General features: G+C 35.8%; 1 protein-coding gene across 2 annotated transcripts in view; it reads left to right on the top strand.

Moving 5' to 3' along the window:
• LOC127430101 (serine/threonine-protein kinase DCLK1-like) overlaps positions 1-15,144 on the top strand; it is a 62,153-nt gene that overhangs the window by 23,093 nt on the left and 23,916 nt on the right. For both annotated transcript variants that reach the window (XM_051679573.1, XM_051679574.1), the window contains exon 4: positions 14,072-14,171. In XM_051679573.1, the coding sequence (XP_051535533.1) occupies positions 14,072-14,171 (100 nt within the window). The remainder of the gene's footprint in view (positions 1-14,071; positions 14,172-15,144) is intronic.

Raw genomic sequence — 15,144 nt, 5'->3', positions numbered from 1 at the left:
AAATGGACAATGACCCCAAGCATACCTCCAAAGTTGTGGCAAAATGGCTTAAGGACAACAAAGTCAAGGTATAGGAGTGGCCATCACAAAGCCCTGACCTCAATCTGATAGAAAATTTGTGGGCAGAACTGAAAAAGCATGTGCGAGCAATGTGGCCTGCAGACCTGACTCAGTTCTGACTTCAACTGTATGTGTATATATATATATATATATATATATATACAACAGTTAGTTCCGGTCCTCGAATCTGATTGGACGAGAGACATTCCATGAGCACTGATGGTCTGACACCATCAGCACTTGGACGCTTCACTGTGTGTATCACTCCGCTTGTGTTCGTGCCATTCTAAACTAAAGTGTAAGAGCAGTGCATATGTGTTAAGAGCTACTGGCTACCGTGAAATAGAGAGGAATATCCCCGCTTGGATCAGAAAGCTGATCTTCAGAATGCTGACAACATCTCTGCTTGCGAGTTGCAACAGGTTGCACATGCTCTGTCTCTCTCTCTCTCTCTCTCTCTCTCTCTCTCTCTTTTACACACACACACACACACACACACACACACACACATCCATCTTTGTTTATCCAATAACTTGTTAGAAACAGCACAAGCCCTGATACTATTTCTGAAGTGACATTTTTGAACTAACGAAGGCTTGGACGCATCATTTGTTTTGAACCAGCAATGGCAGATTCTGATCCGTCGCGTAATAAAGTAGTTCCTTGCACAAATGCGTTTTTATGACCGTACTCAGTTTTTCCTATTTTTTTTTAATTTACTTGTTCATTGAACTGTTGTATATAAGCAACATCACACTCGCAATCGTGCTATATGGCCCTAAATCAGCACTGCTGTGATTACCTACGGCACTGCTTACCTGAATCACAGCAGTGCTGATGTAGGGCCGTATCGCACTCTTGCTCATGTGATATTGCATAAATATAAAAGTGTGTGTGTGTGTATGTATGTAAGTGTATATATATATATATATACATATATACATATATATATACATATATACATATATACATATATATATATATATATATATATATATATATATATATATATATATATATATATATATACACACACAGCTTATTTATAATTATTTAAATAACTATTTATAACTATTTCTAATTAGTTAATCATTATGTATGGAATTATTGTTATTTGTGGGGCTTTTTTCAGCTAATATGTATATATACAATTAATTTGATTAATTAATTTGCATACCATATAATTAATTCAGTGCTGTTTGCCAACCACGGTTCCTTAAGCATTTGCTCTGTGGTTCATCTCTAGTTTAATAACGTATCTGGATCGTACAGTTTGGCAAAGAAAATAAAGTGCCAAATAGACGTGCAGTTGTAACCTCCGCTAATGCACCTGCATGGCTCTGTAGATGGACACACTCTGCCTGTGTTTCACATGGGTCAACTTTCTACAGAGAGAAGCTGTCCTATTAACTGTTAGTATGTTAAATCAGTTGATGACATCACAGTTCTGCACGCATTAGTTGGCAAAATGGCAAGCGGAGAAAACATGCTGCAAGAGAGAAGCCCCTGCATCATTTAAGTCTCCTGTCTGGGAACTTTTTCTGTATGCAGTCAATTACAACAACAATGGTCAAAAAACCTTTACAAAACAGGCACTGTTTGCAGACATTGCTCGATGTGAGTGTCGTATACTGGTAATACATCGATATTTGATTAGCTGTTTACGCTGACATCACCCGAGGATAGATAGAGCCGCGGGTGAGCCCGAAACTTTAGGTTACGTATCTGTAACCCCGGTTCTCTGAAACATAGATCCACCAATGGGAAGGGACATTCGTTCTGACCTCTGCAGAAGCATCCAATTGCACCAAGTCTGGCTTGACAGACAGGAGCGCATGTCCAGTACCGCGGTAAGGTCCCGTCCTTACCTGAATGCATAAAGGACTCTTGCACGCTACCTTTCTTCAGTTTGATATTTGCTTCTCGCGACCTCATACATCATTTCGCAGCTCTACTGTTTTTCGCCTGTCTTCACTAAACTGTCTACAAGACGACATTTTTCTGTTCTTTTCGATCAGTTTGCTGTTTCTTTGGCCTACAAGCCACCCACAGTTTGAAGCATGCAGAGGAGGCTCTTTTCCTCCCTAAAAAGCTTCTACATCAATGGCGAAAAGTTGCTTCTACCCAGAGCACAAATCTCGAGCACTATGACTCAGATGGAGGACTCGGTGAAAGCGCTACACCTCTGGGGGCCTCCCAGAAAATGCCTTCTTAGTTGGGCTGACCAGCCTGACATGGGTTCACTCGAGGATATCCTTCCCAGTGTTTCCTCGTTTGACGACGAGCCACCGGCTCTGGTGAGGACGATGTCCCTGCTATACTCGAGGTCTCGGACGACAAGGAGGCCATCCCATCTGCCCAAGCTCCCCCAGTCAGCGACTCGGTTGTTTTCCCACAAGCAATCCTTCTCGAGGTTTGTGAGCGAGTGGCCGCTCGCCTCAGCATTGAATGGCCGGCTCTCCAGAATGCCACCGATCAAGAGAGGGATGTGTATGACGGCAAATTCCTGGGCCTGCCCCAGAAAGCAGCTCCTACCTGTCCTCCCTGTGTGTGCTAGGCACATAAAACACTACTGGGCAGGCTTGCTCAACCTCAAGCATGGCCTTGTGGGTCTTGAGGTTAAGGATATGGCAGCGCATGGTATGGGCGACCCCCCTGAGTGTGGCCACTATCCCCCTTTTTTCCTCCTGGGCCCTCATATTGTATTACGTTATGGCACTAGTCCATATTTCACATGCTCTATGGCTGTGTGCCCCTGCTTTACTGTGTGCTCAGGCTGTCAGGCCCAAATTTATTATATCGGATGTGTCATGCACCGCCTTTTTAAGGAGACCATCCTTTCTGGCTTTCAGCGTCTTTTTGTGAGTGTACAGGGAAATCAGGATGAGATGATGATAAAGAACGTTAGGTTATGTATCTGTAACCCTAGTTCTCTGAAACATCGAGTGGAGGGATCCACCAAGCTTGCCCCACTTGCTACATGGGAAGCAAATATACTCACTGAAGAAATGTAGCGCACATGGGTCCTTTATGCATTCAGGTAAGGTCAGGGCCTTACTGAAGTATTGGACGTGCACTCCTGTCTGTCAAGCCAGAATTGGTGCAATTGGATGCTTCTGCAGAGGTCGGAACGAATGTCCCTTCCCATAGGTGGATCTCGAACATGAGATGATGATAGAGAATAAATAACTCCTCTGCACTTCAGTAACTGTCTGGTTTGGTTCAGCTACAAAATCGGACATCAGTAGACTACAAAGGACAGTTTGGACTGCTGAGAGGATTATTGGTTGCCCCCTGCACTCCCTTCAAGAACTGTACACTTCCAGAGTGAGGAAAATGGCTGGAAAAATCACTCTGAACCCCACTCACCCAGCCCACTTCCTTTTTGAACTGTTGCCTTCTGGACAGCATTACAGAGCACTGAGCACCAGAACCGTAAGGCACAGGAACATTTTTTTTTCCTTCTATCCATCTCATGAACAGTTAAAACTGCCCCATTGAGCAATTATGTGCAATACACAGCTTAGTCTATTTATATTCATCCAACATATCCTACCTCTTCTGCCATACATTCCCTTGCATCTCTATATAACAGATTTGTATTTGTACATACATATTGTCTTATTGTGTATTTCTATATACGTATACTTATTTTCTATTCACTTTTTATTTTTATTCTATTTTTTTTATTATTATCTCTGTCTTGTCGTTGTATTTTTTGTGCACTGGAAGCTTCTGTCACCAAGACAAATTCCTTGTATGTGTAAGAATACTTGGCAATAAAGCTCATTCTGATTCTGATTCTGAGAACTGCACACAGACACACTTCCTTCTGTCTTTAAGCAGGCACTTGGAGCTAGTTCGGACAGACATGAAACAAGAAGTAAAGCGTTTGGCGTGTTCATAGCCAAAGTTATGTTGCCCTTTTATGTTGTCCATTGATGAAGATCTGGGATTTCCGCATATGATTAAAATACTTGAGTCGTTATGACATCCATTCTCGTATTCATTTTAATAGTAAGTTTATTTCTTCTATAGTGATGTACAGAATCTTCAGTAACCATAGTATCACCTTGGTATTTTGTAGTAAAATCATAGTAACTGCAATATTGAACATTGTTACTATATTAACACCAGGTTACTGCAGTAACAACATGGTTAATTGCATTAAAACTATGGTGTCTGCCAAAAAACATGGTAACTATCATTTTACTATAGTAAAAATATGGTTAAAGAAATATTCTGTTCAATACAATCTATGCTCAATCGAATTCATTTGTAGCATAATGCTGATTAAAAAAAAAAATAAAAAATATTCAACCTGTCCCTCCTTTTCATAAAAAAAAAAATAAAAAAAAGAAGCAAAAATCTGGTTTCCAGTGAGGCACTTACTATGGAAATAGTACATGATTTTTAACAGAAGAATTAATATAAGTGCTTCTGTAAAATTGCTTCACATTTCTGCCTTTGAACTCTTAAAAAATTGGCCCAAATCAAAATGTATTTTTGTGGTAATCAACGTTATGCCACAAATGCTGTCTATTGAGCTTAAAAGAATAGTTCACCCAAAAATAAAAATTCTCTCATCATCATTTACTCACCCTTATGCCATCCCAAATGTGTATGACTTTCTTTCTTCTGCAGAACACAAACAAAGATTTTAGAAGAATATTTCAGCCCTGTAGGTCCAAACAATGCAAGTGAGTGGGTGCCAAAATTTTGAAGCCTCAAAAATCACATAAGTCAGCATAAAAGTAATCCATAAAATTCCAGTGGTTAAATCAATATCTTCAGAAGTGATATGATGGGTGTGGGTGAGAAACAGATCACTTTCTCCTTCTTATTGTGTTTTGGGTGATTCATGTTTTTCATGCATACCGCCCCCTGCTGGACAGGGAGAAGAATTTCAAGCAAAACAGGACTTAAATATTGATGTTTCTCACCCACACCTATCATATTACTTCTGAAAATATGGATTAAAACACTGGAGTCGTATGGGTTACTTTTATAATGCCTTTATGTGCTTTTTGGAGCATCAAAATGTTGGCACCCATTCACTTCCATTGTATGGAACTACAATATCATAATTTGTGTTCTGCAGAAGAAAGAAAGTCATACACATCTGTGATGGCATGAGGGTGAGTAAATGATGAGATACATTTTATTTTGGGGTGAATTTAACCCTTTAAGTTGCATTGAACCCGGAATATTCGTTTAATTTTACCCAGATCAAACTTTTCTCTCAACTCCCCAACCACCATACTGACTATATTACTGCGAGGCAATCAACATTTATATTCATTTTTATTTATTATTATTAGTAGTATTAAAATAAATATTAACAGTGGAGACAGGAAAAATAATAGGGAAAAGTGTGACAAAGGGGGGAATTGAACCCAGGAGGTCCACTTGATAAGAGTGCATCCACACTGCCTACACACAGTAACTAAGCCAATGCAGCAACACTTAGGGGTGCAGTTTGTCTTTAATTTCAGTGTTTCCACCAGACATTTTGAGTGCAGATTGCCGCACTGTTTGGCAGGTTCTATTTACACCTAGTACGATTAGTTACTCCGATATTTTAAACTTTCTTTAGTCCATACTGTACAAATTCATTACCAAAGTTAACTCCACGTGCTAGCAACCTGTGTTTAACAGGCCCCAGATGGCATCAGTGAGCACATAATGCCTGTGTTTGCCTGATGAAAGGCTCAGAGCTTTACTGGGACACGCGGTGACCTGCTCTGCTGCTGCTGTGTCACTGACTCTGCGTGGAGAGGAAATCAATACTCCCCCTGCCCCACCACTTACTGTGGTTTGTCTTTCTTACGATAGTGAATATGATGGTCTGGTTTATTTTTATGGCAGGGATATTGTAAAATATTTCATATATCAGTGGATCACATTAGTAAATATAAATATAAACCGCATGATAATTTGTTAGATGGCTGCCACTGTCTGCTGTGTTTGAACTGTGATTGCCCTCCCATTGCTATTAAACATCAGTGGGGGATGTGTTGAGTTATAGTCGCGCATACAGGATAGTAGATGTAGTGGAGTGGTCTATCACTTCAGACTGGACTAAAACGTGGTGATGGGTAAAATACAGGGCCGTAACCACCAATATTCAGAAAAGTGGTTGACTGATTTGTGGTTTTCAATGGTTGAGTCTTGTAATTTATTCAGTGTATTACAATTCTTTGTCGAAGCCCATCTTAATTACCTGTCAGCTATAAGTAAGCCATACTTAAGTTGTTTTACCTAAAGTGTAACACTGTGGCACTATCAAAACATTCATCTGTTTTTTTAAGCTGTCATCCACACCGACACAGCAACATTGGCTCGACCAGTGGTCTGGGATTGGGGTGGTACTATCCGTTTGTACAACCAATGAAAGAAAACTCTTTGAAAAAAGTGATTATATTTGCAATTTAGTTTGGTAGCGCTAGTGGCGTAGAAACTACACACTTCAGCTTTAAAGTAATTAATTAAAGGAATTAAAGTAATTAAGCTCAATTGACAGCGGTTGTGACTATGTCTAATAACACAGAAAATAATATTGACATCACTTTTTGAAAATAAAACTAAAATTGCACTTACACTGGAAGTACTGTCCATACTGTTTCAATAGCCACAAGACGTACCGTAGACATTATACAGTACGAGTTAATGGGATTAGTGTGATAAAAATCTGTTTTACATGATATTAATGTGATAAAAATGCTTACCAGGATTACAGGGTTTATGGGTGTTACATTACCAGTGATACAAAGTTGTAATATAGGATATCACTTATCACATATAAGGTTGGTTAGCGATTTTATCACACTAAAACTATGTCAACGTGTATAAAGTTTGTCTTTATACTTTTGAAACTGTGTGTATTTTAACATATAAGGACTTGTCCCATTCACTTGCATTATAAGTACCTTACTGTAACTGCAATTTTGCCTTTTGTAAATAAACAAGGGAGGAGTCAAAATTATTTTTGTGGAAATAAACAAAAAGGCTCTATAGGCGCCAATTGACATTCTCTGCAGAACACAAATGAAGATTTTTAGAAAAATATTTCAGCTCTGTAGGTCCATACCATGCAAGTGAATGAGTGCCAAAATTTTGACGCTCCAGAAATCACATAAAGGCATCATAAAAATAATCCATACGACTCCAGAACAATATTTAAAATTTAAGTTTGCCCAGTAGGGGGCGATATGCATGAAGAATGTCAATCACCAAAAACACAAGAAGAATGTGAAAGTTAAAGTGGAGATTGACTGAGCAGGGAGGATAATTTATAGTCAAAAAGGACTTTAATATTGATCTGTTTCTCACCCACACCTATCATATCGCTTCTGAAGACATAGATTTAACCACTGGAGTGAAATTTTGGCATCCATTCACTTGCATTGTATGCTGGGAAATTCTTCTTAAAATCTTCATTTGAGTTCAGCAGATGAAAAAAAAGTCATACACATCTGGGGTGAGATGAGGGTGAGTAAATGATGAGAGAGTTTTTATTTTTGGGTGAACTATTCCTTTAAGGCAAGCCTACAGCCACACATTTTTAGTGTTATTATTTTTCCCATTCATACATACAGTATTTGAGAGGGTCATCTCATCCCTTTTAAATATATCTGATTATAGTAGCACATACACTTGGAGGTGAGACCTGAACTGTCAAGATGACAGATGTTATTTTCAGAGCTGGTCACACCCTTTACGTGCAAAGCATGGATTTGCTTACTGTTGTTTCTAGAATTCTTTCAATTGAGACTGATTGAATTATATTAAAAATGACTAAATTTATTTACACAAGCTTTTTTTTCAACCAAAGCAAAAAGGAATGTTGTTTTCCAATGATAACGTAATAATGCTAGCTTAAATTTAATTTAATCTAATTTTCCTCTAAGTAGCTATACTAGTTTAACTGGCCTTGATTTCTCAACTCTTCAAACTACAGATCCACTGCTGTGTCGTCCCCACATGACCTCAGAACACAGAGGGGACTATTTCTAGCAAGTATGCTAATTTGTTTTCCTGAGAAAAAGTATTAGCTTAGAAAGCAGGCACACAGGTCATCTTAAAGAGTATGATAGCATAAGTCAAATATTAAGGGCATCACAGTGCGAGAGACTCTTAATACAAATTTGAAATACATGAAGGCATAGGTTATCAGAATGTTTGTAACATAATTAGGTATTAGACGCAATCATTAGAACTATTATCTACATTTAAGAATTATTATTAGGACTGTAGATTATTATGGTCCTTACCCCCTCAGTATGTAGTTTCTAGCAACTATATAGCTTTGTTCTTCTGATGCAAGCTTGCTGAAGTGCACGTTACATGACTTTAACTGAATCCTTGAAAATCTAGTGAATAATTCATGTGCATCAGTTTGCAACACCCAGATTTATTCAGGAGACAAATAGCCCAATGAAATATGAAGAATCAGAAGGTAGCATGGTGTGGATGCTGTGACCTAACATTCTGTATTCACAGAAGATCTTACATTTAACCTGGGAAGGAGATAGTGGTGTGTTTTTTAAATTTATTTATTTATTTATTTATTTATTTTATAAATTTACACCTATGAATTATTCAGGACCAGCTCAGTAGTATACAAAATCTATTGAAACAGATTTGTTTTATTCAGATAAAAGGCCCTAAACTCCCAGAGGCTTTAAGTTGCAATGTCTAAAATCTTTCACATTACTGATCTGTACATAATTGTCAATAATGGCTTTGTGGAATAGCTGCATCCCAGCTCTGGTGAGTAGTTTGAGAGGAAGCTCCAGTAAAGAGCTTCCTATCAAGCAGGACAGGAACCTGCAGGAGGTGCTCATTAACTCTCCCAGCATTCTGTTGTTCATCACTGCAATTAAGGAACCTCAGAGAAGGTCATATCTCATTGGTACCCTAATTTATTTATGAAATATTCTCATAGATGATGCACAAGGTAATGGAACTACTGTAAATATTCCTGGCTAGTCTTACCATCTTGGAGACTATCAAGATAAATTGACTAATTGCATGACCAAAAATGTTTTGGTCCTTTGACTGACTGTCTGATACTGCACACAAAAATGTCAATCACTGAATGAAATCAGCAGTTCCAGTCCGATTGGATGGCTTTACAAAGGTAAAATGTTGTGTTTTTCCAAACTGTTTTTATTTTGGTATAATGTATTTCAGATAAACCCACCTTAAAAAAAACAGCTCATAAAAACAGATGGTCTCTTCCTGTCTAAGTGGGCTGTTTTTGGCTTGAACAAGCTCCAATGAGGACCAGACTTTATGCCACAAGTCAAAAGTCTGGCTATGCGAGACTAACCAACATCTAACTCAGAAAAAACATCTTGCTGTCTTCTAAGCAGTTCAGAGTCTTATTAGAGAAATGGATTACACCATACATTGGCATCTTTTCACTTGTATTCAATTTGCTTTTCAGATGGAGCTTCAGATGGTACTATGGATGAAAGCGTAATTCGTCAGATTGATGTATGTTTTTAAGTTCAACAGTTCTTGCTTGTAACCAGTGCTTCCTGCCAACTAACTGACCTAAAACCTGAAGATTTAGACTATGCAATCAAATCAAAATGTTAGGAGACATCTTTTTTTATATAATATATAATTTATATAATCTTCAAGATCTTTAAATCTATTTTTATTACTCTGTGTCTGTCTGTAATCTGAGTATGAGAGTTGGGGCAGGAAATTGCAGTTGAGAGTGGTGTGATTATTGAGTGGCAAATGTGAAAAGTAAATAACTGTCCTATGAAGCAAAAAGGTGCTTGAATCATCAATTGAGCTGCGTTTTTTTGTTTTGTTTTTTTACTGGAAATGACTATGATTGGTTCCAGGTTGACTAGCGTTTAGAAAAGTAACTGGTACTAAGGTGCAGGTACATGTCTGTTTCACCAGCCATCTGACCAGTGATGTACAAATGAATAATGACACCGAGAAATTTTAGTAAGCATTGAAATGAAAATACACAGTGATAAGTTTAAATAGGAGAATTATCATATGATTGCCAATTGCCATTCTACACAATTATCCTTTTACTAGGGTGTGATGAGGTTGTCCTGGTAGCAGCTGCAAAATTATTTACTACTGACACCTTTTGGTGATTAGGAGAAATAATCAATGGCACCTTTCTGTGCTGTATGGTTTTCAAATGATGGTGCATCAGTAATGGAAGCATTTGGTCTTGTTAGATTTTTTTTTTTTTTTTTTTTTTTTTTTGTGTTTAAATGATTTTTGATATGCTTAAATAATCAACTAACACTGCTGGACACTTTGTGGCATAGATCATGTCAAACACTGTGTGTGTTAATTAAATAATATTTTCATTACGCCTACACTTAAAGTTTTAGATTTTTTTTAATCTTGTTTTTATCTAGTTTAAAACGGATGTATCAAGTTTGCAGAAATGTTAATCTTGTGTCCATTGTTGTTTCAGACATTTTAAAAAACATTTATAGCATTTACTACAAAATGAAAAAAATAAAATAAATAATTAATAAAAAAAAATAACAATAATAATAATGACTAAAAATGTCATCATTAATTACAAAAACAAGTTTTTCTAAAAATTTTCAAGGTGTATTATTATTATTATTATTATTATTATCATGCATTTTTGAGTAAAGAATATCAAGACGTTTCCTCATGGTTAAACCAAAGACCTGAACAAAATGAGCTTTTTCATAAAAATGTCAAAATATCAGATATTTTCTATGGCCTAAAGGTGTCCTCTCTTTTATGATTTTTTTGTATTTAATTTCTATTTATATATTATTATTATTAATATTATTATTTTGTTAGCCACACCACCTGACTTTGATTTGGTGTACACAATGTATTTAAAAAAATAAAAAAATATTAATAATATTTTAAAACAAAATTGTTTTAATGTTTTTTTTTTATGTTTGCAGCTGTTTGCCAAAGCCACCATTACTTAAGTAGTACTTGAAAATGCTCATTGCAAGAATACAGACTTATGCAGACACCTGCAGGACAATCGCAAAATTACACCTAATGCAATTAAATACCTATAGATTTATGCTAAGACTTTAATATTAGGTTATAACCACTTATCTTTTATAAGGTTAGTGATATAACTATATCATATGATATATGAGTCCTCATCTCATGTGAGCGGTCATGATTTTATACATATGTTTCACAATGACAATTAATTTCTTTAAGAGTAAAACCTTTTTAATGGGGAAAAAATTACTGAGTGCAATTTTAAGTGCAGTTTTGGGAAACGCACGTAAAAAATAACGTTCATAAAATCGCTTGTAGAAAACGCTCTTAACCACTAAGATTAATCGTTATTGGGAAATGAGGCCCTGGACAAAAATGTTATTGGCCCCTATTGTAAAACAACCAGGGACTAAAAAGGGTTCAAGGAACGAAACCTGAAAACTAACAGCATTCTTTGCAGAACATGACTGAAATGAAATGAGTATGAAATAGTTCTGGAGTGAAAACATTATTTTTAAATGCTGGTATCAGGTTATTAACCGGTTGATTTTGTTCTGATAATTTTTCCATGAGACCAAAGACCAAAGAGTTTATTATCACTTCCTTTTGCCCAAAAAAATTAGGCTTCTCTCTTTTTAGTAGAACATAAGCATGTGCTTTGATTCTGAAGGAAACCGCTTGTTTAAAAACCAATGATAAAAAAAACTAAAATCATTTGGCCCTCAAAAGGTGACGTTTAGTCCAAACACACCCAGGCAGTGTGTGGATGCATGCAATAGAGAGAGATTGTGGCAATTAGTTGATTTTAGGTGGACAAATTAATATTAAAAATATTTTTGGGGATATATTTCTTATTAAGAATACATTTATTGAAAAGCCTTTACTTTATATAGGCTACTGTATACTTTTCTTGTTATGATTTCTATGCTGATAATTCCCCACATGGGAAAAAACTGAATAGCTTATTTTTGCTTATTTTGTTTGAGGCAAGTCACTAATTTTGAGCTTGTTTTTCCAAAACAGGTGCCTTTTTTCCTTTGTGAGATCTGGTAACACTGCAACTGGTATATCACCCACCCTTATCACAGATTACTGTAGTTTTAAAAATAATTTTGTTAACCATTCTTTATTCTGTTCTAACTGGTTACCAGTTGGAAAAGAGGCAGCGGAACGCAAGAACCGGAATAAAAAAAAAAAAAAAAAAAAAAAAAACGTTTCTGCTCAGAACGAACTGAAATTAAAAACATTTATTTTTTGGTCCCTGAAAACAACCACAAGAAAAGCTTCAGTACTTTTGTTCAGTAAATTTTTTAGACATGTTAATTATCATTCTAAAATGAAGCAGGGCTTGAAAATTTAGTATCTTTCCACAGTCCCAAGTTTGTTCAGAATTTAATTAATAAAATATTCATGGTTCCGTTTTTTGCTTGAAAAATATTTTTAGTATAAATATCTGTTTAAATTTAATAATTTGATACTAAATGAAAAAGTGAACTTAGTGCTGATTCTTTTGAGCACTTTTTATTACATTGTTGTGAGTTTGCTTTCTGTCCACTAGATGGTGCTGAGGAAAAAGGAAAATTTATTTAACAAGCTGACCGGCCAAACCTCAAATACATGAACGTACCGGCAATGATACGCAATTGTCAAAATTGTGTTATAATTGAAATAAGATCTTGATTATGTTCTGTCCAGTCCTGTGACAATCAGATTTGGTTCAACTGTACTCCAGTTCAGAAGAAATGGAGTGAGACTGTTTTATAAACCACATTTGGCTGGACAATCAAAAAATTTTAATGATCAGTTTTTATCAGTTTTAGTATTGACATAGTTAGTGACTTTGTAGGGCAGTATACTGGAGCTGTCTCTAGTCTACATATTAAGATGGGATTTTAGATCTTTAGATCTTTTCCAAGAGATTGCTGTTTTACTCTGAGTTCTCTTAGGTTGAACTTACCTCTGATTTGCATTCATATTTAATGTATATCAAATACTTCAAACACTTATTATGTAACCTTTTTTCTTTTCCCCACCCTCTTTCCTCCTTTCTTTCTATCATCTGATCACACACACCATACTGTTGATACCCTAACCCTTAGACCCAGTCACTATGTACATTTAAGCATAGTTTAAAACTGTTATTTACCTGTCTGTTGTCTTCTGTTATCTGTTTCACACTCTGTATTGTATATTATACGGTATATGTATGTTATGTTATGCATATGTGTTTTGTATGTTTTGCTGCATCAAAAAAATTCATAAATAAATAAACCACTTATTCAGTCAAAAAAAAAAAAAAAAAAAAAAGAGAGAGAGAGAGACAGAAGAAGAAGGTTGAACTGACCCTCTGCTGTGTCACACACAATAGATAACACGTATCATGCTCATTACCTGCGTTACGCTGTTTTCAACAGTGATACCATTTGTATTCATTCACTCAGCATGAGAGCATTAGGTCACTTTTTGTCACCTAAATGAATCATCTTACTTTGATCTTGGAGATGACGTCGCTGTTGCTACAGCAACACATTCTCATTGGTATGTGTAAATGATAAATAAAAGTGAGATGCATAACTGCCTTGGCTCTCATTCACGCGGCTGGATGACTTGCAGAGTTTTGTTATTCTTGAGTATAGTGACCTTTAGAATGAGGATGTCAAATACAGTTTGAAATGCTGATCAAATTGACCCTCACATCTGAGCCTTGAAATCTTGACTTTAGATAAATGCATTATTTTGTTTACAACATTTGATTGGCTGATCATAGCACACCATAATTATTACTTCTTTGACACACTGGGCATTCTGAATGTTCTGAATGACTTATCTTTCGTTGGGGGTGAAAAAAATCTGTTTGAAAAAGCTGCATAACATATATTTTATGTAATTGCTCTTATGCTCATTGATTTAATATTGCGAATAATTAGTTTAGGATTGGGAGATTAAAATCAGCCCAGTTCAAAATTGGTATGTACAGTATAAACAACTTGTTACTGCGTTTTCTCTACTGTGTTTGTAGGTGACGTGCCTTCAGGACTTCTTTGGTGAGGATGATATATTTATTGCCTGTGGCCCAGAGAAATTCCGCTACCAGGATGACTTCTTGTTAGATGACAGTGGTAAGATAATGCAGTATACTCTATGTCCATCTTATTTTTTTAATCACTTTTGTTTTCCAAAGACCAATTTATGTAGAAGGCCTAACTTTAGTTCCATGACTGCACCTCTATTGTTGTCAAAAAAGATAAACACTTAAGTTGTGGGCAGGAGTATATTAATATTGCAAAAAAAAAAAAAAAAAAAAGAAAAAAAGAATCATAATAGGCTGTTCCAAAACGCATTATTTTACTTTAAAAATCTAGATGCTGTGCAACGAATAGAACAGAGTGCAAGTGTCTCAAGATGTGCCTTTAAATGTTAAAGTTCTTTAACTTGACACAGCATCTTAAAAACACGGCACTGCTGCGTGAGAAGCTAGATGTGGCGCAATGGTCAAAGACGACCTTCTAGCGCAAGTTTTACATAGAAAAAACAATCGAAAAAGAGTACAAATGAATGCAAAACTTGTTCGATGGAAAGTTTTTTTTTCTTCTTTTTTTCTGTACAATGCTTTAGAAAAAGTTATATTACATTATATTAAGGTAGCAATAAATAGTAAAAGTTTAATGCTTCACTCTTAGCCATTTTTAGTGGTTAATAATTAGGTTTATAATTGTTGATAAACAGTTATGATTAATGAACGTCCTGTCATATTGTTCAGTTAATTGTGCTGGAGTTTTAGCTTTAGATAATATACTTAAGATAGGCTGCCTGGGTTTTTCACCTTTAAAACATGTTACTTAATTATTTGTAGCATTTTTTTTTTTCTGTTAACATCAGTGTACTTATTTACATTTTCTTGAAAGATTTACTGACTGAACTGAAAAAAAAAATGGACTGAAAAACACAATACATTGCGTATATTTAGCAGCTCAAAAATGGACATTTACTGACATTTCATGACTATTATTGTGATATTACTTGAGTATTATTTGTATTACTTTTTTATTTTATTTTCTATTTATTTTTTTATTTAAAAGCTAAATTAATCAT

Source organism: Myxocyprinus asiaticus, chromosome 39 (genome assembly GCF_019703515.2).
Source record: "Myxocyprinus asiaticus isolate MX2 ecotype Aquarium Trade chromosome 39, UBuf_Myxa_2, whole genome shotgun sequence".
NCBI classification, from domain to species: domain Eukaryota; kingdom Metazoa; phylum Chordata; class Actinopteri; order Cypriniformes; family Catostomidae; genus Myxocyprinus; species Myxocyprinus asiaticus.
Note: the sequence above shows the minus strand (reverse complement) of the source record. Positions and strands in the feature narration are given on the sequence as shown.